Source organism: Oryctolagus cuniculus, chromosome 7 (assembly GCF_964237555.1).
Source record: "Oryctolagus cuniculus chromosome 7, mOryCun1.1, whole genome shotgun sequence".
In the NCBI taxonomy this organism is placed as follows: domain Eukaryota; kingdom Metazoa; phylum Chordata; class Mammalia; order Lagomorpha; family Leporidae; genus Oryctolagus; species Oryctolagus cuniculus.
The window spans coordinates 140,123,249-140,147,571 of NC_091438.1; the positions used below are offsets into that span (position 1 = coordinate 140,123,249).

A 24,323-nucleotide genomic window follows, 5' to 3' on the forward strand; every position below is an offset into this window, starting at 1 on the left:
TTCCTTAAAAATTGATTTATCGTACTTGAAAGGTGGAGTTACAGAGAAGGAGAGGCAGAGGCAGAGAGAGAGTCTTCCATCCGTTGGTTCACTTCCTAAACGGCCACAACGGCCGGAGCTGGGTCGATCTGAAGCCAGGAGTCAGGAGCTTCTTCTGGGTCTCCCACACAGGTGCAGGGGCTCAAGCACTTGGGCCGTCTGCTGCTGATTTCTCAGGCACATTGGCGGGGAGCAGGATCAGAAGTGGAGCAGCTGGGACTCAAACCGGTGCCCACATGAGACGCCAGCACTGCAGGCAGCAGCTTAACCTGCATTGCCACAGCAAAAGCCCCACTTCCTTTCCTTTAAAAATCGTCTACTGGGGTCCGCGTTGTGACGTAGCAGGTGAAACCACCACCTGAGACTCGCATCGCATGTGGATGCCAGTTTTTGTCCCAGCTGTTCTACTTCCAATCTGACTCCCTACCAGTATCTTTGTAAAAAGCAGCAGAGAGGCCAGCTTTGTGGCATAGCAGGTAAACCCACCAGCTGGGACACCAGCATCCCATGTGGGAGCCAGTTCCAATCCTGGTTGCTCCACTTCCATTCCAGCTCCCAGCTAACGCGCCTGGGAAAACAACAGAAGATGGCCCAAGTGCTTGGGCCCCTGCACCCATGTGGGAGACCTGGCCTGCATGAAGCTCCCGGCTCCTGGTTTTGGCCTGGCCCAGCCCCAGCCCCAGCTGTTGCAGCCATTTGAGGAATGAACCAGCAGAGGGTCTCTCTCTCTCTCTCTCTCTCTCTCTCTTTCTCTCTCTCCCTCTCTCTCTCCCTCTCCATCTCTTTCTGCAAATCTGCCATTCAAATAAATAAATCTTAAAAAAAAAAAAAAAGCAGCAGAAGTTGACCCAAGTACTTGGGCCCCTGTCACCCACAATAGGAGACCTAAATGAAGCTCCTGACTTCAGCTAAATTTATTATTATTATTATTATTATTATTATTATTTGAAAGGCAGCATTAGGGAGAGACAGAGAGAGAGAGAGAGGTCTTCCATCCCCTGGTTCACTTCCCAAATGGTCACAATGGCCAGGACTAGACCAAGCTGAAACCAGGAGCTTCATCCTGTTTCAACCCACATGGTGCAGGGGCCTGAGCACCTGGGCCATCTTCTGCTGCTTTCCCAGGGCATGAGCAGAGAGCTGGATGGGAAATAGAGCAGCTGGGACTCCAACTGACACCCATATGGGATGCCGGCACTGCAGGCCTTGGCTTAACCTGCTATGCCACAATGCCAGCCCCTAAATAAATCTTTTTTCAAAAGAAAATAATTTATTGCCACCTCCCACCTGCTTGATTTGTGTGGGATGCAAAGATTTCAGAGACAGACTGTGCCAATGGGCCAGTCCTTGGGACCAGTTAGCTCAGGATGCCCATGAGCTATGGGAAAAGGCGTCCCCAGTGGAGGGAAGAAAGTGAAGGGCAAGAGGGCCAGCACTGGAGTGCAGCGGGGTTAAGCCCCTGCCTGCAACGCTGGCACTCATGTGAGTCCCCGCTGCTCCACGTCCAGTCCAGCTCCCTGCCAAGCTCCTGGGAAAGCAGTGAGTTCCAGGTCACTGAGCGAATAGAAGATCTCTTTGTAATTCTGTTTTTCAAATAAACAAATGTTTAAATAAAAAATTAAGTCAAATTGGAGTGCTAGTTGGAGTTCTGCCTGCTCAGCTTCCAATACAGCTCCCTGCCAATGTGCCTGGGAAGATAGCCAAGGATGGCGCCAAGTGTTTGGGTTCCTGCCGTCCAAGTGGGAGACTCAGATGGGGTTCCTGGCTCCTGGCTTCGGCCTGGTCCTGCCCTAGCTATTGTGGCCATTTTGGGACTGAACCAGAGGGTGGAAAATATGTGTGTGTGTTACCACACCTTTCAAATAAATAAAATAAGCCTTTTATTTAAAAAAAAGATTTTATGTATTTGAAAGGTAGAGTTACAGAGAGATCTTCCATCTGCTGGTTCACTCCCCAAATGGCCCCAGCAGCTGGAGCTGTGCAGATCCAAATCCAGGAGCCTGAGGCTTCTTCCAGGTCTCCCATGTGTGCACAGGGGCTCAAAGATTTGGTCCATCTTCTACTGCATTCCCAGGCCATAGCAGAGAGCTAGATCGGAAGTGGAGCAGCTGAGACTCGAACCTGTACCCATATGGGATGTCAGCACTGCAGGCAGCAGCTTTACCCACTATGCCACAGTGCCGGCCCCAAGATAAGTCTTTAAAAAAAAAAAAAAAAGGAATGTAGGTAGGGGCTGACATAGCATAGCAGGTTAAGCCTCTGCCTGTGACACTGGCATCCAATATGGGCTCTGGTTTGAGTCCCAGCTGCTCCACTTCCAATCCAGCTCCCTGCTAATGTGCCTGGGAAATCAGTGGAATGACCCAAGTGCTTGGGTACCTGCACCTATGTGGGAGACCTGGAGAAAGTTCCTGGCCTCTGGCTTTGGCCTGGCCTAGCCCTGACCATTGAGGCTATTTAGGGAGTGAATCAGCAGATAGAAGATCCCTATCTGTCTCTTCTTCTCTCTGTAACTCTGCCTTTCAAATGAATAAATAAATCTTAAAAAAAGAAAAATGGGAGGGGGCAGGCAGTGTGCGAATAAAGCCACCACCCAAGGCGTTGGTGTGTCCCAGCTGGTCCTCTTCCGATCCAGCTCCCTTTGCTTCTGGGAAAGCAGCAGAGCATGGCCCAAGTGCTTCAGCTCCTGCACCCACGTGGTAGACCCACATGAGCTCCTGGCTTCAGGCTGGCACAGCCCGTCCTTTGCAGGTGAGTGAACCAGCAGCTAGAAGATCTCTCTCTCGCTCCCTCCTCTCCCCCCACTTCTCTGTAACTTGAATTTCAAATAAATAAGTAATTTTTTAAAAGATTTATTTATTTATTTATTTGAGAGGCAGAGTTACAGAGAGACAGAGGCAAAGAGAGAGAGAGAGGTCTTCCATCCACTGGTTCACTCCCCAGGTGGCGCCAACAGCTGGAGCTGTGCAGATCCCAAGCTAAGAGCCAGGAGCTTCTTCCGGGTCTCCCACATAAGGGCAGGTGCCCAAGCCCTTGGGCCATCTTCCACTTCTTTCCCAGGCCATAGCAGAGAGATAGATTAGAAGTAGAGTATCCAGGCCGGCGCCGCGGCTCACTTGGCTAATCTTCTGCCTGCGGCGCCGGCACCCCAGGTTCTAGTCCCGGTTGGGGCGCTGAGTTCTGTCCTCAGTTGCTCCTCTTCCACTCCAGCTCTCTGCTGTGGCCCAGGAAGGCAGTGGAGGATGGCTCAAGTGCTTGGGCCCTGCACCCACATGGGAGACCAGAAGGAAGCACCTGGCTCCTGGCTTCGGATCGGCACAGCGCGACGGCTGTAGCTGCCATTTGGGGGGTGAACCAATGGAAGGAAGACCTTTCTCTCTGTCTCTCTCACTAACTCTGCCTATAAAAAAAAAAAAAAAGAAAAAAAAGAAAAGTAGGGCATCTGGGACTTGAACCAGTGCCCATATTGGGATGTCGGCACTGCTGCAGGTGGCGGCTTTACCCACTGTGTCACAGCACCAACCCCAATAAAATAAATCTCTAAAAAGCAATATATGAGGCCAGTGCCGTGGCATAGTGTGTAAAGCCACCGCCTGAAATGCTGACATACCATACAGGCACTTGTTTGAGTCCAGGCTGCTCCACTTCTGATCCAGCTCCCTGCTAATGTGCCTGGGAAAGCAGTGGAGGATGGCCCAAGTGCTTGGACCCCTGCACTCACATGGGAGACCAGGAAGAAGCTCCAGGATCCTGGCTTCAGACTGGCCCAGCTCCAGCTGTTGCGGCCATTTGGGAATGAACCAGAAGATGAAAGACCTCTCTCTCCCTCTCCCTCTGCTTCTCTGTGACTCTGCCTTTCAAATAAATAAACCTTTAAAAAAAAAGATTTATTTTATTTATTTATTTCACTCCCCAAATGGCCACAATGGCTGGAGCTGGGCCAATCAGAAGTCAGGAGCCAGGAGCTTCTTCCATGGGTGCAGTGTCCCAAGCACTTGGCCATCTTCCACTGCCTCTGCCTTCCCAAGCACATTAGCAGGGAGCCGGATCAGAAGTGGAGCAGCCGGGAAGCAAACCAGTGTCCATATGGGACTCGTTGCTGCTGGCTGGGGCTTTAACTCCCTGAGACAAAGCCACAGCCCCATAAGTAAATCTTTAAAGCAAGAAAGCAAAGGGCAAGTTCAAGAAATTCAGTTCAGCTTTCACCATCACCTACCTGGACCACGCCACGTGCTCAGAACCCAGGCACGAACACAGGGAGTCCCTTCCCCTCGCAGTCTCAGCGGGGTCAGGGAGCAGAAGGGGCGGGGGCTGGATCAAGGAGGCTTTTTGGGTTACCAGGCTCAGGAGTGTGACCTTTGTTCCACAGGCAGCAGGGAGTAAGAGGTCCCAAGCTGGGACTTCATTCTCCGGGTTCTCTTCTCCGCTTCCATCCTGCTCCCTGCTTCTTCTTCCTCTTTCCCCTGGAAAAGCTGCTGGGCTAAACTCTAGTCCTGAGTTCGAGTCCTGATTCTGCCATTTATTAACTAAGCCATCTTGGGCTTCATGACTTCTCTGAGCCTCCGTTTCCAAATCTGCAAGATGGGAGGAGTGACACCTGCTCGGGTTGCAGTCAGGTTATGCCCCTGCAGTATCAGGAGGGACGCCCGGGCACAGCTAGCCCCTGATGAACCAGACAGCCTGCAACTGCCGTTCCGACCTCCAGCTTCAAGGGAAAGCAGAGAGCCAGATGGCCAAGGACACTATCCCTCAAGGGTGGGTGACGTCCAGCTCTGCAGGGGGCTGGGGAAACCCCCTTGCCTCTTTTCTGCCACCTTCCCAGTTGTTCTTTCCAGGAGCCTAAGAACTAGGCTGGGGGGAGGACATTTCCAGGGAAACCTCCAAGTGGGAAAGGCAGAGCCACCTCCCTCATCCGCAAGGGTAAAACTGTCCCCAGGCCCAGGCCAGACCCTCCAGAACCCAGCCCATTCTCTGGACCTGGAACAGGGTGGGCCCAGGGAAAGGGGGTGCTCAAATCACTGCCTTCCTTGACTTCTCTCTCAGACACCTTATTAGCTAGCCCCTCCCTAAGGGACCCCTTTTTAGAAGGAGGGGGCGAAGTACAGATGGACCCCCCAGGTTACCATGGAGACGGCAGGGAAAGGGTTGCTGCATCGCCATGGCAACAATTGACGTCAGTACTACCCTTTCCCACTGCTTGATATGAGAGGGGGCCAGCCACCCCAACCACGAGCAAATCCCCCACAAAGCCTCCTCCCCTTGCTGAGCCAATCAACCAGGGGGTCGACAGGCTTAATATAGCACGGGAGCTAAAAGCTCAGAGCCTGGTGTCAGTCAAACCTTGGTTCAAATCCTCGCTCTGCCTCGTCCTAGCTGTGTGCGTCTGAGTAAGCTCCTTAACCCCTTGAAGTCTCACAGGGGCCATGGTGACAAACGAGCCTCCGAGGGTGACGGTGAGGATTACAGGGATCAGGCATTCAGTAGGCATGGGAACCAGCTCCTGAGACACGTCCATGGCCGTTGGCGGCTGCGCAGAGCCCTGCCTGCCATCTTGGGCCGCGTCAGGGGATGTGGCCTTTTAGAGGGGGCCAGGACTTCCAGGCACTGGGCGGGCACCAGGGTCTGTGGGGGCTCTCCCGGTGGAGCCAGAGACACTGGAATTTCCAGGCTCTGAGGAAACCCCAGAACCCACTTTCCCTGAAGTCCCATCACATCCGGACTCTGACCCAACTTCCCCTTTCTCCCCCGCCCCCCCCCCCAACCTCGTCCTGGGTTCTCGCAGCCTTCCGCTTCTTGAGCCTGAATCTGTCCACTAGGAGAAAGGACGGAGGAGGGAGCCAGGGAGGACACTAGGTGGAACGGGGTGCACACGGGGTTCTCAGGGCTGCAGCTCCCATTGCCCTCTCCCCAGCCAGCCTTCTCCTGCCCTCCTCCTTCCCAGCCAGCCAAGCAGCCCAGTGCATTCTGCTGCAATTCTGAGTGAGGTCCCCATCCCCACCCATCCCGAGACCCCCGACTCATCTCCCTGCTTCCTCCAGTACCAGATCCCCCCACCCCAGAAAGCTTTCACACAGTTGTGTCACTTTCCTACCCAAATCTCACAGCTACAGCCGCTCACCACTCTTCCCACCTCAAAGCCCTGTCTTCCCGCATCCTGGACTAGTTTCCCTGGAGACCTGCTCACCTCTCAGACCGACACTGACTGTCACTTCTCAGAGGAGACCCCTGGCCACGCATCCATTCCCTCCCCAGGCACCTGCTTTCCTGCTGGGTTTGATCTTATTACACTTGGGCCTGTGGGAGGGCCAGGGCTCTGTCATATTCGCTCTCCAGGACCTGGAACAGGAGGGCTCAGATCCACAGCTGGGCCAGGGAATGTCCACCCAGCTGAGGCCTGGGGCTCTGAAGAGAAGGACAAGCAGAGCTGTCTGGCCTGGCCTGGCCTGGCTATAGGAAATGCTCTCAATGAAGAACTGACATCTAGGGGCAGGTGCAGCCTGGGACACCTGCACCCCTTTACAGAAGTGCCTAGGTTCCAGCCCCAGCTCCACTTCCAATTCTGATTTCCTGCTAAGGCACACCCTAGGAGGCAGCAGGTGACGGCACCGGATGGAGTTCCTGGTTCCTGGCTTCTGCCTGGCCCACTCCCAGGTGTTTCTGGCATCTGGGGAGTGAACCTGAGGATGGAAGCTTGCTCTCTCTGCCTTTCAAATAGAATAAGCAAAATTTAAAGAACTGACATTTGAACTGAAGGATGAGAAGCAGCTATCCGGGCAAAGATATGGGCGTCAGAAATGCCCCCTGCCCCGGGATTGGTCTGCTCCACGGGTGACCTTGGTGCGGAAGATGCTGCGTAGGGGCACCTGCTCCTGTGTTGGGAAGATAATCCAGGCTGCCCTACAGGGACAGACCAACAGCAGGGAGCCGGGTCAGGAGGTTGCAAAAGGCGACGGGGCCTTGGCCCAAGTGTAGGTGGCGGAAGTGATGGGATTTTAGACATAGCCCAGAGAGGAGAGAATTCTGTATCTGCTTGAGCAGGAAAAGGGAGACATAGGGCAGATTCTGGTATCAAGACCAGATTTCCGGAGCCAGCGCTGTGGCCTGAAGCGCCAGCATCCCATATGGGCGCCGGTTCTAATCCCGGCTGCCCCTCTTCCAATCCAGCTCTCTGCTGTGGCCTGGGAAAGTAGTAGAAGATGGCCCAAGTCCTTGGGCCCCTGCACCCACGTGGGAGACTGGGAACAAGCACCTGGCTCCTGGCTTCGGATTGGCGCAGCTCTGGCCATCGCAGCCATCTGGAGAGTGAACCAACGGAAGGAAGACCTTTCTCTCTGTCTTTCCCTCTCACTGTTTGTAACTCTACCTCTCAAATAAATAAATAAAATCTAAGAAAAAAAAAAAAAAAAAAGGCCGGCGCCGCGGCTCACTAGGCTAATCCTCCGCCTAGCGGCGCCGGCACATTGGGTTCTAGTCCCGGTCGGGGCGCCGGATTCTGTCCTGGTTGCCCCTCTTCCAGGCCAGCTCTCTGCTGTGGCCAGGAAGTGCAGTGGAGGATGGCCCAGGTGCTTGGGCCCTGCACCCCATGGGAGACCAGGAAAAGCACCTGGCTCCTGGCTCCTGCCATCGGATCAGCGCGGTGCGCCGGCTGCAGCGCGCTGGCCACGGCGGCCATTGGAGGGTGAACCAACGGCAAAGGAAGACCTTTCTCTCTGTCTCTCTCTCACTGTCCACTCCGCCTGTCAAAAAAAAAAAAAAAGACCAGATTTCGGGCCCAGCGAGTGGAGTGTGGCCCAGCCGGGAGCACAGGAGGCAGGACAGATGTGGGGCATGTCTCCTGGGGAAGGGGGACCATCCAGGAGGCAGGTGTGAATTAAGAGGGGAGGGCAGGTCTGAAGAGAGAAGCGCTGACCACCGGCAGGACGCTGAAGGCAAGAGAACCCAGGACAGACGTAGAGGGACCTGGGATAACCACGGCTAAGCCGTGAGCAACAGATGAGAAGCGCGTCCCATAGCAGCAACCCGTAGGACAGCCAGGAAATCAAGACTATGCAGTGATCCAAAACACCAGGGTTCCCAGAGGATCTCAAGCAGGAGGGAGTATCTGGCTGTGTCTAAGCCAGCCACTGCTAAGAGGTCAAGTCAGATAAGAGCAGCTAGCATCCCCTGCACTTGGCCACAAGGAGGGCTGCGGCGACCTTGCAGAGCCCGGCCTGCGGAATGGTGGGGGAGGAAGCCAGATGGCAGGGCTTGAGGGACCCAGGGGAAACAACGTGTGTACGCACGTCTTCCAAGAATGTTGGCTGCACAGGGAGGAAGGGGAGCTGCAGAGGGGTGTGGGGTGGAGGGAGGGCTCCCTTTTTCTTTCCAGATAGCAAAGACTGGAGCCTGTTTGTTTGCCGATGGGAGGGAGAGGTTGAAGATAGGGAAGAGGAAGCGATAGAGGAGGGACATTCCCCAAGGAAGGGAAAGAGGACATCAGATCCCCAAACACAGCTGGACAACAGCGAGGGCAGCAAGTCGGAGCCTGTTCCGGGCTCTGGGGGCTCAGCGCAGCAGCCAGTGTGAGTCACTAAGGGGGAGACAGCTCCAACGGCAGTGTGGGAACGGGCAGTTGTGCCCTGGGCCCTGAGCCCCATGCCCCAGCCAGGAAGGCACGCGAGGCTCAGCTTACCCTGGGCACGCAGAGTTTGCAGCAAGTGTGGATTTTATTCTGGCTTTTTCTGCCCCTCTCTGAACCTGGTTCCCCTTCTGCAAAAGGCAAGGGTTAGACCAGAGCAATCAAGGACTTCTGTTTTGGGCGGTGGCTGGTGTGTGTGTGTGAGGGCCCCTTCTCGATTCTTTCAGAAATATCTGTGTGTAGGTCTGAGGCCAGCTGAGAGGGTTCTGGATCCTCCCCAGCTCAGCTCTCTGGCTGGAGATCCGGTGGGGAGGGGCCACTCCGGCGATGCCTGGGAGGAGAGAGGTGTGGGTTCTGCACACCATCAACGGTCAAAGAGCAGAGGCTGCAGGCGCCTGGCCCTCCCGCTGCCTGTTCTCAAACGCCAGTCTTTGGCCCCTGCTCTGGCCGGAAGTGTCTCCAGGGAAGTCGGGGACGGCTCTGCCCCCACCTCCTCTTGTCAGATGAAGCCTCCGGCTAAAAACAGCCCCAGGCAACTATGGCTGGACACCGTGCCATTCACCATTCACCGAGACTGCCCACTCCGTGGTGAACTTTCTTTTTTTTCTTTTTTTTTCTTTTTTTTCCTCTCGGGGAGAAGGCCTGCGGGGAGGGCGCCGGACAGAGAAGGAGATGCCCCGGTCCTTGGAAAGGCCCCGCTGGGGGCCTCCAACCCTGGAGGCTGTCCCTGTCCCTCTCAAGCGCCCCCCAGGATGAGCGCGGCCGCGTCTCCCCAGCAGGAGGCTCCGAGCTGTGTTTCTGGGGCAGCCGGGACCGGGACCCGGCCCCGCGCCCCGCGGCTTGTTCCGCAGCGCCGCCGCCCGCAGGCTCGCACCGGGCCGCTGCCGCCAGGGGCCACGGGCCCGGAGGACGTGCCGTCGGCGCGCCCGCCCCGCTGCTGCAGCGCGCACCCGCGCCTCCCTTGAGCGCGCGGGGCGGGGCCTAGGCGGAGGGGCGGGGCCCCAGGGCGGCGGGGCGAGGGGTGGGGCGTGAGGGCGTCACAGGCGGAGGGAAGGGGCGGGGCTGGGCGGAGTCGGCGCAGACCCGGAGCGCGGGTCCTCGCCCCCCTCTTTCTGCGCGGGTTTCCTCGACTCCAGGTACCAGCGCCGATGGCTGAACGTTAGCTATCAATTCCTGGACGAGAGGAAGAGACAGATAGGTTCCCTGCACCCGAGAGAGCCGGTGAGGGGCGGGGCCCGAGGGGCGCCCGCTGGGCGTGGCCTCCAGGGGGCGGGGCCTGGCCGAGGCGTGGGGGCTGGGCGAGGCCCGAGCACTAAGTGGGTCTTGCAGCAGTTGCGGGCATCCATAGTTGAGTGCCGGATGTGTGTCTCTGCGGGGTTCTTCCCTGCCTTTCTCGAACCACAAGCATTATTTTTTTTTGAAAGATTGACAAATTTTATAAATATTTATTTTTTATTTACTTGAAAGGCAGAGTTACAGGGGTGGGAGGACAGACACAGGGAGAGCGAGAGGTCTTCATCTGCTGGTTCACTCCCCAGATGGCCATAACAGCCCAAGCTGAGCCAGGCCGAAGCAGGGAGCCGGGAGCTTCTTCCGGGTCTCCCACGTGGTAGCAGGGGCCCAAGCAATTGGGCCATCCTCCCTGCTTTTCCAGGTGCGTTAGCAGGGAGCTGGATTGGAAGTAGAGCAGCGGGGACTTGAACCAGCGTCCGTATGAGATGCGGGCATCACAGGCAGAGGCTTAACCTGCACCGGCCCCAAGGTTTACAAATTTGACCACTCTGAAATTTCCGTTTCCTGGAAGATACCCCAAAATGTTAAGTAAAGAGTCCCAGACAGGGCTCCAAAAACATGAGGCCAGCTCTGTACCCAAAGCAGGGAGTGCAGGAGCCCATGACCCTAGGGCCAGGGTGACCGGCTGGGCCTGGCAGCTTCGATGAGTGACTCAGGGAAGAAAGGTGGGTCAGCTTGCAGGGCGGGGGCAGGCGACCCTCCAGGAGGGCCCCCCACACACACTCCTGAGCACCTGGGAACAGCCGCACCACCTCTGAATGCAACTGTTTCTTTCTGGCCAGGATTTCTGTGTTTGTTGCTTTATTCAGCAAACACTTTCCAAGGGCCTCTTTCCAGGTTTGTGCCGGGTTCACGCCCAGTTCATCAGTGAGTCCTCAGAGGGGGACTGCTCAGCGGAGGTCCCTGCCCTCATGGGGCTCCCGAGCTGGTGGGGGAGTCAGACCCGGCAGAGGGGTGGGCCATCAGCCACCTGCTGTGTTTGCAGAGCAGAGGCTGGACCGGGTGCTGCTGCCTGTGGGGCGGCCAGGGACACGTATCTGGCTGGCTGGGAGGTCCTCCATGAGGACAGGAACTTTGCTGGTCTGGAAGGATGAGGGGCTCGACTTCCAGCAAGAGTGTTCTGGGTGAGGGGCATAGCACATGTCTGGCTGGTGACCCGCTGCTCCGTCTGGCTGTCCTGGGAGTGTGTACTGCTGCACCTTGGTCCCTGGGAGTCCTGATGCAGGCTTCAACAGGGCCCCTGTGGAGTCTGGAAGTGAGGCCGCTGCCACTGGAGCTGATTCAGGCCACTGGCCAGCTCTGGCCCGGCCCATCCCCCTGGAAGCAGCCCCACCCCCACCCCTTCAGCATCAGTCCCACGACCTTTGGCTCCTTCCCAGGGCAGCATCCTGCAGCCCGGAAGGAAGTCCTTCGTCCTGTCTAACCGCAGTCCCTGCTGAGGCAACCCCAGCCCTTTCCTCTCATTCTGTCTGTGGGCAGAGGGGAGGAGATGGGCTGGCCATCTGTGACAGCAGATCCTGCCTGGCCCGCGAGCCCAGCAAAGACCTGAGAGTGGGGGTGACCAGCTCTGCAGCCCAAGAAGGGCAAAGCTAACCACTCAGAAGCCTCTGCCACATCCACTCCCAAGAGCCTCATTTTTAGACAGAAACTCAGGCGGGCCCACCGAGGAAAGCAGTGCAGACCTGGGACCAGAACCCGGGTCTGTTGATAAAATAGGAACAATGCAACCAGCGTTTATTCCACAGTTACATTCTGCTGGGGACTGGGCTAAAACTGCGTTTTCTTCTCGAAGCCACATCACAACCTGTGAGGCCCCCTCATGATTCCTGTATCCTCAGATGAAACTGATGCTCAGAATCATTAAGTGACCTGTCGGGGCCGGCGCTGTGGCGCAGCGGGTTAAGCTGCCACCTGCAGAGCCGGCATCCCATATGGGCGCTGGTTTGAGTCCTGGCTGCCCCACTTCCGATCCAGCTCTCTGCTGTAGCCTGGGAAAGCAGCAGAGGATGGCCCAAGTTGTTGGGCCCCTGCACCTGCGTGGGAGACCCAGAAGAAGCTCCTGGCTTCAGATTGGCACAGCTCCAGCTGTTGCGGCCATTTGGGGAGTGAACCAGTGGATGGAAGACCTCTCTCTCTCTCTCTCTCTCTCTCTCTCTCCTTCTCTCTTGTATTTCTGCCTTTCAAATAAATAAGTAATCTTTTTTTTAAGTGACCTGTCCAGGTCCCCCCAGCTAGTGCACAGCAGAGCCGTACTCCCCTCTGTTCCCTGTGCCTGGATGCCAGGGTGTCCCACATGTCGGTTTTCCAGGGCCGTGGAGGGACAGGCTTCAGGTTCACCTTGTGCAAGCCAGGGCTAGCAGGAAGATGGCCTGGGAGCACTGCACCCCCCAGGGTGCCCTCTCTGGGGATGAAGGTTACCCACCTGCCCCGCCCTCTTGGGGTCTCCGTGTTTCTGCTTTGGCTTCTCAAATAAAGCAGCTTCTGCCTCTCTCGGGCTCGCGCCACTGCATTGTGGGGATGATCTTGGTTCCCCCCGTGACACACATGGAGCTGGCGGGCATCCACAGTGACCCCTTGGCCCTCCCACCATACCTGTCCCGCACATGAACGCCCAGTGGGGAAGGTGGGTGCAGGGGACCTAGTTCTTGGTCTCCAGGCTTTCCCAGTGCCACAGATGGAGAAAGGCAGAGGCACATGCCAGCAAGCACAGTGTCCCAGGAAGGGGGCACTCCTTGGTTGGGGGCAGTGTGTCCTTGGTAGGTCAGGAGAGACTTCAGGGGAAGTGCCTTGGGCTGGGCCCTGACAGGTGAGCAGACCCTGGAGAGGTGGACCTCGGGAAGGCATTGTAGGCAGGGTGGGGGCAGCGATCCAAGGAGGAAGCTTTGGCAACTTGCAGGCTGAAATGGTTGTCTCACTAGGGTGACAGCGACCCTGGTACCAGGGGGCCCCTTATCAAAAGGAGGCCTCTAGGGGTCAGAGTTTCAAAGACCTTGAAGGCCAGAATAAGGGTGAGTAGGGAGCCAGGGACGGGTTTAACAGCGGGGAGGCACATGAGTGGTCTCTGGCCTCAGATAGGTCCAAGGCCACAGGGCACCTGTCCCTGTGCTCCCACGGCTGTCTCCAGTTGCTCTCTGGGACTTCCTGGCCTGAGGGTGGGTGCTGGTAGCCAGAGGAAGGAGTCTCTTTTGAAATAGAGACAAAGAGAACGTTCCATCCTCTGGTTCGCTCCCTAAATGTTCACAATAGCTGGGAAACTCAATCCAGGACTCTTACATACATGGCAGAGACCAGACCACTCGAGCCATCACCTGCCACCTCCAAGGTATGTCGCATTGGCAGGAAACTGGAATCAGAGGTGGAGCCGGGACTCGAACCTAGGCATTCCAGTTTGAGATGCAGGTGTCCCAAGAAGTGGGTTTTCTTTTTTTTTAATTAATTTGAAAGGCAAAGCAGCAGAGATTGAGAGGGAGAGACAGAGAAAGAGAAAGTGCTTCTATCCGCTGACTTACTCCCCAAATGCCCACAACAGCTGGGGCTGGGCCAGGCTGAAGCGAGGAGCCAGGAGCACCATCCAAGTCTCTCCCGTGTGCGTGATAGGAGCCCAAGGACTCCAGGAACATTAGCAAGAAGCTGGTTTAGAGGCAAAGGAGTGCAAGATGCAGGTATTCCACGTGGTGGCTTAGCCCTCTGCACAACACCTGTCCCCCAGGTAGTGTCTTAAGTGCTGTGCCAAATACCAACCCCTTCAGGCCATACTTTTAAGCTCTGGCACTGAGAACGGCAAGAACCCTGAGATCAAGAAATAAATGCTAGTACTGGAGTGGGCGTTTGGCACAATGGTTAAGATGCCACTTGGGATGCGTTCATTCCATGTTTGAGTCCTGGCCCCACTTCCACTTCCACTTCCAGCCTCCCACGAGTGCATACCGTGGGAGGTGGCAGGGGACGGCTCAAGTGGTTGGGTTCCTGCCACCCAGGTGGGAGACCCCAGTGGAATTCTGGGCTCCTGACTTCAGTCTGGCCCAGCTCTGGCTGTTGTAGGCATTTGGGGAGTGAACCAGTGGATGTAAGATGACTTGGCCTTTCAAATAGAAAAGAAATGAGTAAATAATTTTTAAAAGGTTTATGGCAAGTGGAATGAAAAAGAAGGAAATGCCAGCGGTGGCTGCCTCTCTACTCTGCCTTTTGCTCGGAGGCCAGCACCTCTGGCTGGATCGCCGCCCCATGTAAGGCGCACATGGACTTTGTCCCAGGGGCAAGGGAAAGCCACGGAGAGGCTAAAGGCCAAGGGCAGCACGTTGGATGTGTGCATGTTTTTCACTGTCATTGAGATATTTACCGAGCTCCTTCTATTGGAAGTGTCTCTGTGACCTGGAGAACGGCTGGAAGGGCAGAGGGACCAGTGAGAAGCCGGTGACACGGCCCAGCCCTGGTGAAAGGAGGAGCTTCCCCATGGAGGTGAGGCGAGGGGAGGATGAGCTGCAGTGGGTGGTGCGGGGCTCCGCCCAGGGCCCTGGCTAACACAACGGAGGGAGTGGCCACAGCGTGGGAAGTGCGCAGCCTGCGGGTGTGGAGTACAGCACGGGCAGAGCCACTTTCCTCCTGGGAAACCTGGGGCGCTCCTCAGCAGAGCGTCAGTTGGGTTGTTAGGAAAAGGATAGAAATGTAGCAAGTAACACCTTCTAGGCAGAGGGAACGGCATGTTCAAAGGCCCTGAGGTGGGAGGCAGCTCAGCATTCTGAGGAAGCGAAAAGCCAGCATTGTGGAAATGCAGTGGGCCAGGAGAGGAGGGAGGGACACAGGGCTGAGGGCTGAGTCCTCTCTCCGAGATCCTAGCTGGGGCACTGGGGAAGGCTCCATGGGGATGGAAGGGCTTCCCAGGCAGGCAGGAGGGGCAAGAACTCAAGGAGGGACTGGGAGGGGACAGACAGATAAAGTATGTGTTGGGGGTGCTCCACAGTCTGTTTAGAAAGGGCACTACAAGGAGGCCGCGGGGCACACTTCTGGGTATAGGGGAGAGGGAAAGAATCCGTAGGCTCTGGGGGAGGGGCGTGTTCCTGCAGCTTTTAAAGGACCAAGAGGTGGGCGTTGTGACGAAATAGCTTGTGCTGCCTGCATCCCGTATCAGAGGGCCTGGGATCGAGTCCCGCCTGTTTCCCATCCAGCTCCCTGCTGATGCTCACCGTTCAGAGGCAGCAAATGATGGCTCAAGTACTTGGACCCCTGCCACCCATGAGGGAGACCTGGCTGGAGTTCCAGGCTCCTGGTTTTGCCTGGCCCAGCCCTGGCCATTGCAGCTATTTGTGGATTGATCCAGTAGATGGAGGCTGACTTGTTCTCTCTCTCTCTCTCTCTCTCTCTCTCTCTCTCTCTTTGTATTTGAAATGAATAGATAAACTTAAAAAAAGAGAGAGAGAATTGGGGCCCGCACTGTGGCGTAGTGAGTAAAGCCGCCGCCTGCAGTGCTGGCATCCCATACATCAAGTCCCGGCTGCTCCACTTTTTTTTTTTTTTTTTTTTTTTTTTCGACAGGCAGAGTGGACAGTGAGAGAGAGAGACAGAGAGAAAGGTCTTCCTTTTTGCCATTGGTTCACCCTCCAATGGCCGCTGCGGCCAGCGAGCTGAGGCCGGCGCACCGCACTGATCCCATGGCAGGAGCCAGGTGCTTCTCCTGGTCTCCCATGGGGTGCAGGGCCCAAGTACTTGGGCCATCCTCCACTGCACTCCCTGGCCACAGCAGAGAGCTGGCCTGGAAGAGGGGCAACTGGGACAGAATCCGGCACCCCGACTGGGACAAGAACCTGGTGTGCCGGTGCCGCAAGGCGGAGGATTAGCCTAGTGAGCCGCGGTGCCAGCCTTGGCTGCTCCACTTCTGATCCAGCTCTCTGCTATGGCCTGGGAAAGCAGTGAAGGATGGCCCAAGTCCTTGGGCCCCTGCACCTGCGTGGGAGACCCGGAAGAAGCTCCTGGCTCCTGGCTTCAGATCGGCGCAGCTCTGGCCATTGCAGCCATTTGGAGAGTGAACCAGTGGATGGAAGACCTCTCTCTCTCTCTCTCTCTCTCTCTCTCTCTCTGCCTGTCCTTCTCCTTCTGTGTAACTCTTTCAAATAAATAAATCAGAGAGAGAGAGAGAGAGAGAGCGCTGATTGAGGCCAAATGAATTTCCCCTGAGCAATCCAGCACGCTTAGAGCGGTCCAGCAATGCCCCCTCTCCCCCCTCCAAAGGAAGGTGCCAGTGCTGCGCTGCCTCCCGCCTCCTCTTCCTAGGATGGAAGCAGAAGAGAAGGGCAGGGAATGGGCTCGCTGATGGGCCCCCATTACCCCAGAATCACACACAGCATCCGTGAGCATTGCTGGAGCTTCCAGGGCGCTCTGTGCCTCAGGCGCTCGGGTTAAAGCTTTCCCGATAGAGCTAACCCATTACTGCCCCGTAACCCTGCAGAAAGGGTGCTACACCACCCCTATTTTATAGATGGGGACACTGAGGCTGCAGAGCCACCGCCTCACCAATAGGACCGCAACGCAATAAATACCTCCCAGAGCCCGCACCCTGAAGCAGCTCCAGGGTCTGCACTTCTGAGTGGCGGGCGGGAGGCCAGAGAGGAAGGCACTTGTGGGGTCACAGAGCCTGGGAGCACGGGAGCACCTGCGGGGGCAGGGCGAGGTGGGGCGGGGGGGGGGCTTGGGGCCTGGCCCGGGAAGCAGTTTCAGTTTCCCTTTGGGAGGGAAGTCCCCTGTCCCCCACGGACCTGCATTCCATGGCTCTGGCCACGCATCCCCACAGGCACTGGGATCCTGAGGAAGAGGTGGGGAGAGGGGGGAGGAGCCGCTCAGGCAGGCCAGATAAACTGGGTTGAATTTCTGGTGACCTCATCATGCCTGGGAGAGGTAAGCAGGTGAGCTGGGATAAGGCGCTCTCTGCTACTGGGGAAACCAAGCCCTAGAGAAGACAGCTCTCTTACAGTGGCTGGTCCTGTCCGATTATGTAACCATCACACACACACACACACACACACACACCCGGAGAGGGAGGGGAGAAATAAAAGGTCTGGGAGGCCTGGAATCCTGAAGAGGGGATTTTCAGATTTCCTGTGCTTGTGCCCAGGCAACTGCATGGTGGATGCCAGTGAGGTGCCTCGTGTCCGCAGCGGGGTCCCGCGGCAGGCAGGGAGGCCACACAGCCAGGGCCTGCTGACCATGCCGCCACAAGCCCCCGGAACTGAGGCCCGGGTGGGGGGAGCAGCGCCCCTGCCCCTGGGCCCGGCCCTGCAGCTGCCTCACCTCTCTTGGTCCCACCTCAGTTTCCTCCTGCGCGGAGGGCAGTAGGGATGGTGGCCATCTCACCAGGCCACGAGGCAAGGCGTGCCACGCTGTGGGCACGAGCTTGGCACACAGTCACCACATCACCAAGGCCAGCGGCCATGATCCTTATTCCCGGCGGCCCCTCCCACGCGGGGCTCAGGGATGGCCAAGCGTCTGCACTCTGTGGTCCTCTGTGCCCCCAGCATGCTGGCTCCCTCCTGGGCTCTCTCTGGCCGGCCGGCCACCCACCAAGGGAGTGCTCCCGCGGCCTAGGCACTTCCTGGGTGACCTCACGCACCACCCGGCTGCAGTTACCTTCCTATTGGCAGTGACCAGGGGTCAGTCTTGACCCAGAACCTCTGTCTTTGTCCCTGTGAGGTCACCCGCCAGACTGTGGGCACTGGCCTTGGGCTCGAGTGTGAGCTGAAGCGTGTGGGCTTCAGGGGCCTCCTGGATATCTTCCAGAATGTTCCCTGGCAGCCCCACCTCCACGAGGCTGAAGGCTTCGGCAAGTCCCTCCCGGGTTCTTTTCCCTCGGACGCCCCAGCCAGCGGAGCCACAGCCGTCATGCAACAGAAAGGGCAGCAGTTCCCCACCCCTGAGCCCGCCTGTCCTCACCCAGGCTGTCACTGGATCCTAGGGATCCCCTCTCCCAAACTGCCCCAGACCAGGCCTCTCCCTCCACCCCCTCCTCACACAGACCCCTGGTCTTTGCTCCCGCCCCCCACCTCCCACCCCCGTTAAGGCATTGCCTGTCTTCCCCTGGATGGGAAACCCCGGAGGGCAGGGGCCCCGTGTGACTCACCACTTACCCTTCTCTACGTAGGGGCAGAAGAGGGAACTGCAGCCCTGCCCTGAGGATGACTCACGGAGCCCCAGCCACTCACTGCCCGGATGAACAAACTGAGGCCACGGAGGTGGGGGTTCTGGGGCGGGGACCGGCTTACTGCCGCACAGCCAGAGGCTGACTTGGGGTGAGCACTAAAGCTCCGGTCCAGCTGTTGCTCTGCACGAGGAGCTGGGGGCCCCGGGGCTGGGCCATCGCAGAACCCCCAGGTCCCAGCCCCCTCTGCTGTCCTCCCATTCTACCACTGGGAAGGCCGCTCTCTCCACCTCTGACCGGACGCCCACCCGCGCCTCACCTGCGGTCTGTTCTGATTCCCCACCTCCCTCGGGGACAATATTCTCTTCCGTTCTCCTCCCGCCTTCAGCGCTGCCCTGTGGCTATCCAGGGTCCCCCGCTTTCCTGCCAGGGAGCTCCAGTGCCTTCTGTCCTGTGCCTTTCTCCCTGGGGGCTGGGTGCAGGGTCTGAGCCCTTACCGGGAGAACTAAGCCAGCTGGGAATGTGTGAATGTGAGCCTTCCAGTCCGTCCCAGGATCACAATGTCCCTCCCATTCCTCCTTTCCCTGTCACTGTCCTGGCAGAAGTCCACACCTGAGAGGTTTAACTGCAACAGCCTCAGTGACCCCCTGTGGCCCACATAGCCACCCTCCCGCCCCCACACTCACAGGTGCTCCCTGGCGGGGACACACGCCCTCCATGTGCACACCCAATCCCAGCCAGACAGTCAGCAGCAGCAGTCTGAGGAAAGGCAGGTGCACACCCAGGAAGTCTCAGAGTCACCAGGAGTCACCTCTCTCTCTCTCTCTCTCTCTCTCTCTCTCTCTCTCTCTTTCTCTCTCTCTCTCTCTCTCTCGGTCTTGCCCTGGACTACTCAGAGCCCCACGACGACGCAGCCTCACGTAGCCCCAGACATACACACCTGGTCACACACACACACACACACACACACAGTCAGTCGCAGTCTCACACACAGACAGGCACAGAGAGAAACAGACACACACAGTTGCACACGGGCTCCGGGAGACGCAGAACAATGGGCACATTGTCTGGTTTGGCAGCAGCTGGGGAGGAAGGAGCCACGGGAGGACTGCTGTGCCCCCGCACCCGCACCCCACTGCAGCATCCCAAACCTCTCCCTTCTTCCAGAAGTCAGATTCTGCTGGGACCTGCATTCGCTAAGGGATCGGGCTCCCAGGCGCCCCCTCCCTGGCCTCCGGGGATGCCTGGTGGGAACGGAGGGCTCCCTCTGGGGCTGTGGGGACTCGGTGTTTTAGGCTTGATCTTCCTGTCTCCTCCTGGGATCCTCAGATTTGCATGTCCTCCCCAAGGCCGTACCTGGGGAGCTGGAGCCTAGGGATCTGCGCTTAACCTCTGACCTCAACCCTTCCAGGACTCACACACCCTCCATGTGAGCCCTGCCAAGCTGGTGCAGGCAGTGCCTGGCAGCATTGTGGGCTCCCTATTGTGGCGGAGACAGAGAGCAGGTCACGATGGCCAACCCTCCGTGGCAGCAAGCGCAGGAGTCGCTGTCCTGTCCCTGAGCTGCGGAGCAGGCCTGGGGCCCCTCCCGACCCCAGAGCCAGCTCTTCTCGCCTTCCCCCTCTGACCAGAGCAGCCCCAGATGGCACCAGGAAATTCTTCCAGCCTGGATCTCCCCAAACTTTCTCACCCTTAGCTCTAGGTAGCTGCTGTGTGCCTTTGGGCATGTCACTTTCCCATCCTGAACCCCAGTAGCCCAACCTAAGGTGGAGTAGGACTGGCGGGGGGGGGGGGGTGGAGGCTACAGGAGAACAGACCTTAGAAGCTGCCTCAGCCATCCCTCACCCACTCTGCTCACATCTGCTGGGAGTTCCCGATTTCTCAGGCCCTGGGGTGTCTCCACCCCCACAGCCTCAGGCCTCCCACAGGGCCTTACCCAGAGGAGGGAGGGAGGTGCTGAGCTGGCCAGGACACAGCCTAAGTTTTGCAACAGTTTGCTTCCTGCAAAGTCCCCAGGCCGCCGCACACAGCAAGACACCAGCCAGGACGCTGGGGTTCCCACCAGCTCATCCGAGCCCGGGGAAGGAGGGGAAGGAGATGCGGCACCAGGGCAGAATCCCAGGGCCAGCCCCACCCCGCAGGCTCCCTGGCTCAGCCTTAGGGGCTACCCCAGGGCTGGAGAGGACCTGGCGCATCCTTTCTCTCCCTTTCTGGAACTGGAGAGTCTGAGGTGTGCTGAGTCCCTCCCTGGGATTCCTCCGTCTGGGTGGGGGCCCTGGAGTGTGTGCGAGGGGAGCAGCAGAACCTAGTGAGACAGACGATGATGTCCATGTCTCGCAGGCTCAGACCCCCCGGCTTTCATGAGGGGAGCGGCTGTGGTCAATCAGCCCAGGCTCAGGCTGACTGGCCACCAAGGGGACTGAGCCGAGGGATGAGGGACGGGCTCGCCCGCGGACCACAGTGGCCTTGCAGCCTCTCGGGCCACGGGTGGGACCTCTGGCCGGTCTCCAGGCCCCGCCAGGCCCTGCTGCCGCTAGAAGCACGCTTCTGCGGCAGAACTCGGGAACAGCCTCTGACGAGTCTGGGCAAGCGAGCCTTCTAAGAGTTCAAGGAGGGGACTGGCAGGGGCTGCCAGGGCAGGGCCGAGGCGATGGGGGCCACGCCACGGTGCGGGAGCGCCGGCCCTGAGAGGGGCGCGGCGTCGGGAGGGGAGGGAGCGGCTGCTCTCCCCGCTCGCCCCTGACGCCCCTCCCCGCCCAGCTCGCACACCGACCGGCCTCCCTCCTCCCACACCGGACCCTACCTGCCCCGGGCGGTCGGGTGGGGTGGGGGGCGGGGGTGAACTAGACCGCCAGCGTCGCCCACTGCGCAAGTGGGGCTCGCGACCCGACCCCGCCTCCGCCCCTCCATTGGGCGCTCATTTAAATGTCCGGCCCCGCCCCGAGCTCCGGGCGCGTATATATGGGCGGCTCGGCGGGCGGCGGGCGGCATTCTGGCGCGGAGCGGAGCGGCGGCGGGCGTAGCTAGCGGGTCGGCCGCGGAGCGGGGGTGCAGCTCGGTTTCCCCCCGACACCCCTCCCCCTCAGGCGCCAGCCCCACCCCTCTGCGGGCCGGGCCGACCCCACCGAACTATCCCCTGCGGCGCGAGCCCGGGGCGGCTCCGGGCGCCCCCAACAGACCCCCCCCACCATGGGCAGCCAGAGCTCCAAGGCTCCCCGGGGCGACGTGACCGCCGAGGAGGCAGCAGGCGCTTCCCCCGCGAAGGCCAACGGACAGGTGGGTGCGCTCGGCACGACCGGCCCCGGCCCCCTCCTCTCGCACCGCGCCCCTCTCGGGCCTCGGGCCGGGGCCGCGCGCTTTGTCCGGCCCGGGACACGCGGCGCCCCCTCCCCCGCCCCGTCCCTTTGTTCTCCGCGCCGCAGCCCCCGCGGGCGAAGCGAGGGGAGGGGCGGGGAGGGGGCGCCGGCCGGGCCCCGCCGCCTTCTTTGTTCGCGGCCCCGGCCCCCGGCGCTGCCCCGGGCCGCCCCGAGGGCCGCGCGGGGAACAAAGGCGCGGCTGGGCCGCGCCGAGGGGGCGCCCAGGGGCCGCGGGGCGGGTGCCCGGCGGGGAGGGCGCGCCACCCCCGGCCCTGACCTCGGCAGCCCACGGTCTTTTCTTTCGGGGGGGTGCCGAGATGTGGGGAGAGCCTGGGGTGGGTGGGGGGCCGTTTACACAAAGCAGGAGGCTGGGAAAATAGGCCGTCCAGGTGCTGAGAGACAGCGCCCCGGGGCGGCTTCCCGCCCAATGTCGCCCAGCACGGCTCGCCCGCTTGCTCGGGATCCGCGGCCCGGAGCGGTTCCGTGCGGAATAGAGAGCGCGCCCCGGGGGAGGGGGGTGGGGGCCCCGGGACCCCAGCGCCTCCTGCCGGCCATGGCCTTTGCGCGCCTGTGAGGGGCGAGAGGCAGATGTCTGAAGGGGTCCCCGGTGTGGGGCTGAAGACCCTGTTGTCTGGAGGGGGCCAGGAGCGGGCTGGGGAGGGGAAGAGCCCTGGCCCTCATCGCTGTCTCCTCTGCCCTGCAGGAGAATGGCCACGTGAAAAGCAATGGAGACTTAACCCCCAAGGGTGAAGGGGAGTCGCCCCCCGTGAACGGAACAGATGAGGCAGCTGGGGCCACTGGCGATGCGATCGAGCCAGCACCCCCTAGCCAGGGCGCCGAGGCCAAGGGGGACGCTCCCCCCAAGGAGACCCCCAAGAAGAAGAAGAAATTCTCTTTCAAGAAGCCTTTCAAATTGAGCGGCCTGTCCTTCAAGAGAAATCGGAAGGAGGGCGGGGGCGACTCCTCTGCCTCCTCCCCCACGGAGGAAGAGCAGGAGCAGGGCGAGATCGGTGCCTGCAGCGAAGAGGGCACTGCCCCGGAGGGGAAGGCCGCTGCCACCCCGGAGAGCCAGGAGCCCCAGGCCAAGGGGGCAGAGGCTGGCGCTGCCTGCAAGGGAGGAGACACAGAAGAGGAGGCAGGGCCCCCAGCAGAGCCGTCCACTCCCTCGGGGCCGGAGAGTGGCCCTACACCGGCCGGCGCCGAGCAGAATGAGTAGCTGGGTGGGGGCAGGCGGGTGATCTCTTAAGCTACAAAAAACTGTGCTGTCCTTGTGAGGTCACTGCCTGGACCCTGTGCCCTGGCTGCCTTCCTGTGCCCAGAAAGGAGGGGCTGCTGCCCCCTCCCAACCACTTCCCTCTCCTCCTCTCCCTCCTGTGGATTCTCCCATCAGCCATCTGGTCTTCCTCGCAAGGCCAGCTGAAGATGGTCCCTTACATTTTCCCAAGTTAGGTTAGTGATGTGAAATGCTCCTGGTCCAGCCCCCTCCCCTGACCCCCCCACCCCTGCCCTGCAGAAGGCAATTGCTGGTTTTCTCCCTCGGTTCTTTTCCAAGTAGGTTCTGTTTACCCTACTCCCCCAAATCCCTGAGCCAGAAGTGGGGTGCTTATACTCCCAAACCCTGAGTGTCCAGCCTTCCCCCTGTTGAGTTTTTAGTCTCTTGTGCTGTGCCTAGTGGCACCTGGGCTGGGGAGGACACTGCCCCTGTCTGGGTTTTTATAAATGTCTTACTCAAGTTCAAACCTCCAGCTTGTGAATCAACTGTGTCTCTTTTTTGACTTGGTAAGCAAGTATTAGGCTTTGGGGTGGGGGAAGTCTGTAATGTGAAACAACTTCTTGTTGTCTTTTTCTCCCATTGTTGTAAATAACTTTTAATGGCCAAACCCCAGATTTGTACTTTTTTTTTCTAATTGCTAAAACCATTCTCTTCCACCTGGTTTTACTGTAACCTTTGGAAAAGGAATAAATGTTGTCCCTTTAGTGGTGCTTTAATGACTGGTCTTCTGGGGATGGGGTGAGATCTGTGGACACTAGTTAACCTCCAGCCAGGAGCAAACTAGAAGGCAGGTAAGTTTACGGGCTTTGTCGTCGTAGGGCTGCCCTGCCCGTACACCAGAACGCAGGGAGTTCAGAGCTGACATCAACCCAGGGAGTGCCAGGAAACAGAGGCTCAGGTGGGTATAGAAAGGTACCATTTTATTACAAAGAGTCGCACAAAAATGAAAATAGTATCTCAAAAAGGAAGCTAGGCCGCCAGCCTCCACCTGCAGAGCTGGGGAAGACCGAGGGCGGGCAGCATTAGTTTCGGGGCTCACCTGAGGCCAGCGGGACGGTATGACGAGAACAGAACCAACCTAAAAATGGCTAACGTTACCTTAGGGGCTGGAAAGAACAGGAAGTCCCTGAAGACCCAGCCACCCCTACCCTCCTAGAATGGTCAACAGGGGGCACCTTTCCATACCTGCTAGGGACACACCCCGGCGTGTCTTGTAGCTCCCTTCTACCCACACCTGGAGCCCTTCGTGGTTTAAAATCGAACTGGGGAGGGATGGCTGGCAGGGCAGCGGCTATGAGTTTACCCAGCTTGGCTACCCTGGCCTCAGGGCCTTGGTTCTTGTCTAGTCCTCAGGGATATTTATATTTAATATATTTTTATATAAATACACAGAAATAGAAAATATAAAATCTTGAGGGGTTAAGGGAGAAAGGTGGGAAAGCTGGCCAGGAGCCAGATCTGGAGAAGTCTGCTCAGGCCAGCTTGACCTCCTCTTTGACCCTGTGGAGAAAGCAGAGACTGGCATGAGATAACCCACCCCAGAGGCCTTGGGGCAAGAGTGGGGATACAATGACTTCCTCAGGCCCAGGCTGCCCAGGTGACTGCCGGGGGCTGGGGCTT

General features: G+C 58.7%; 2 protein-coding genes and 1 long non-coding RNA gene across 3 annotated transcripts in view; 2 read left to right on the forward strand and 1 right to left on the reverse strand.

Moving 5' to 3' along the window:
* The first annotated feature begins 9,722 nt into the window (after positions 1–9,722).
* On the forward strand, positions 9,723–15,428 carry LOC103352121 (uncharacterized). Its single transcript, XR_007913863.2, has 3 exons — positions 9,723–9,877; positions 14,309–14,407; positions 15,342–15,428. It is a non-coding gene; the product is annotated as an uncharacterized lncRNA (long non-coding RNA).
* A 5,646-nt stretch (positions 15,429–21,074) lies between these two features.
* MARCKSL1 (MARCKS like 1) lies at positions 21,075–23,407 on the forward strand. The gene is given in 2 exon segments (NM_001082318.1): positions 21,075–21,350; positions 22,134–23,407. Coding segments are annotated over 2 exon segments (600 nt in total). The 5' UTR covers positions 21,075–21,263; the 3' UTR covers positions 22,647–23,407.
* Positions 23,408–23,602: 195 nt separating this feature from the next.
* Positions 23,603–24,323, reverse strand: part of HDAC1 (histone deacetylase 1) — a 34,878-nt gene continuing 34,157 nt past the window's right edge. The window contains exon 14 of the mRNA XM_002720715.5: positions 23,603–24,203. Coding sequence (XP_002720761.1) covers positions 24,176–24,203 — 28 coding nt within the window. The 3' untranslated portion in view covers positions 23,603–24,175. The remainder of the gene's footprint in view (positions 24,204–24,323) is intronic.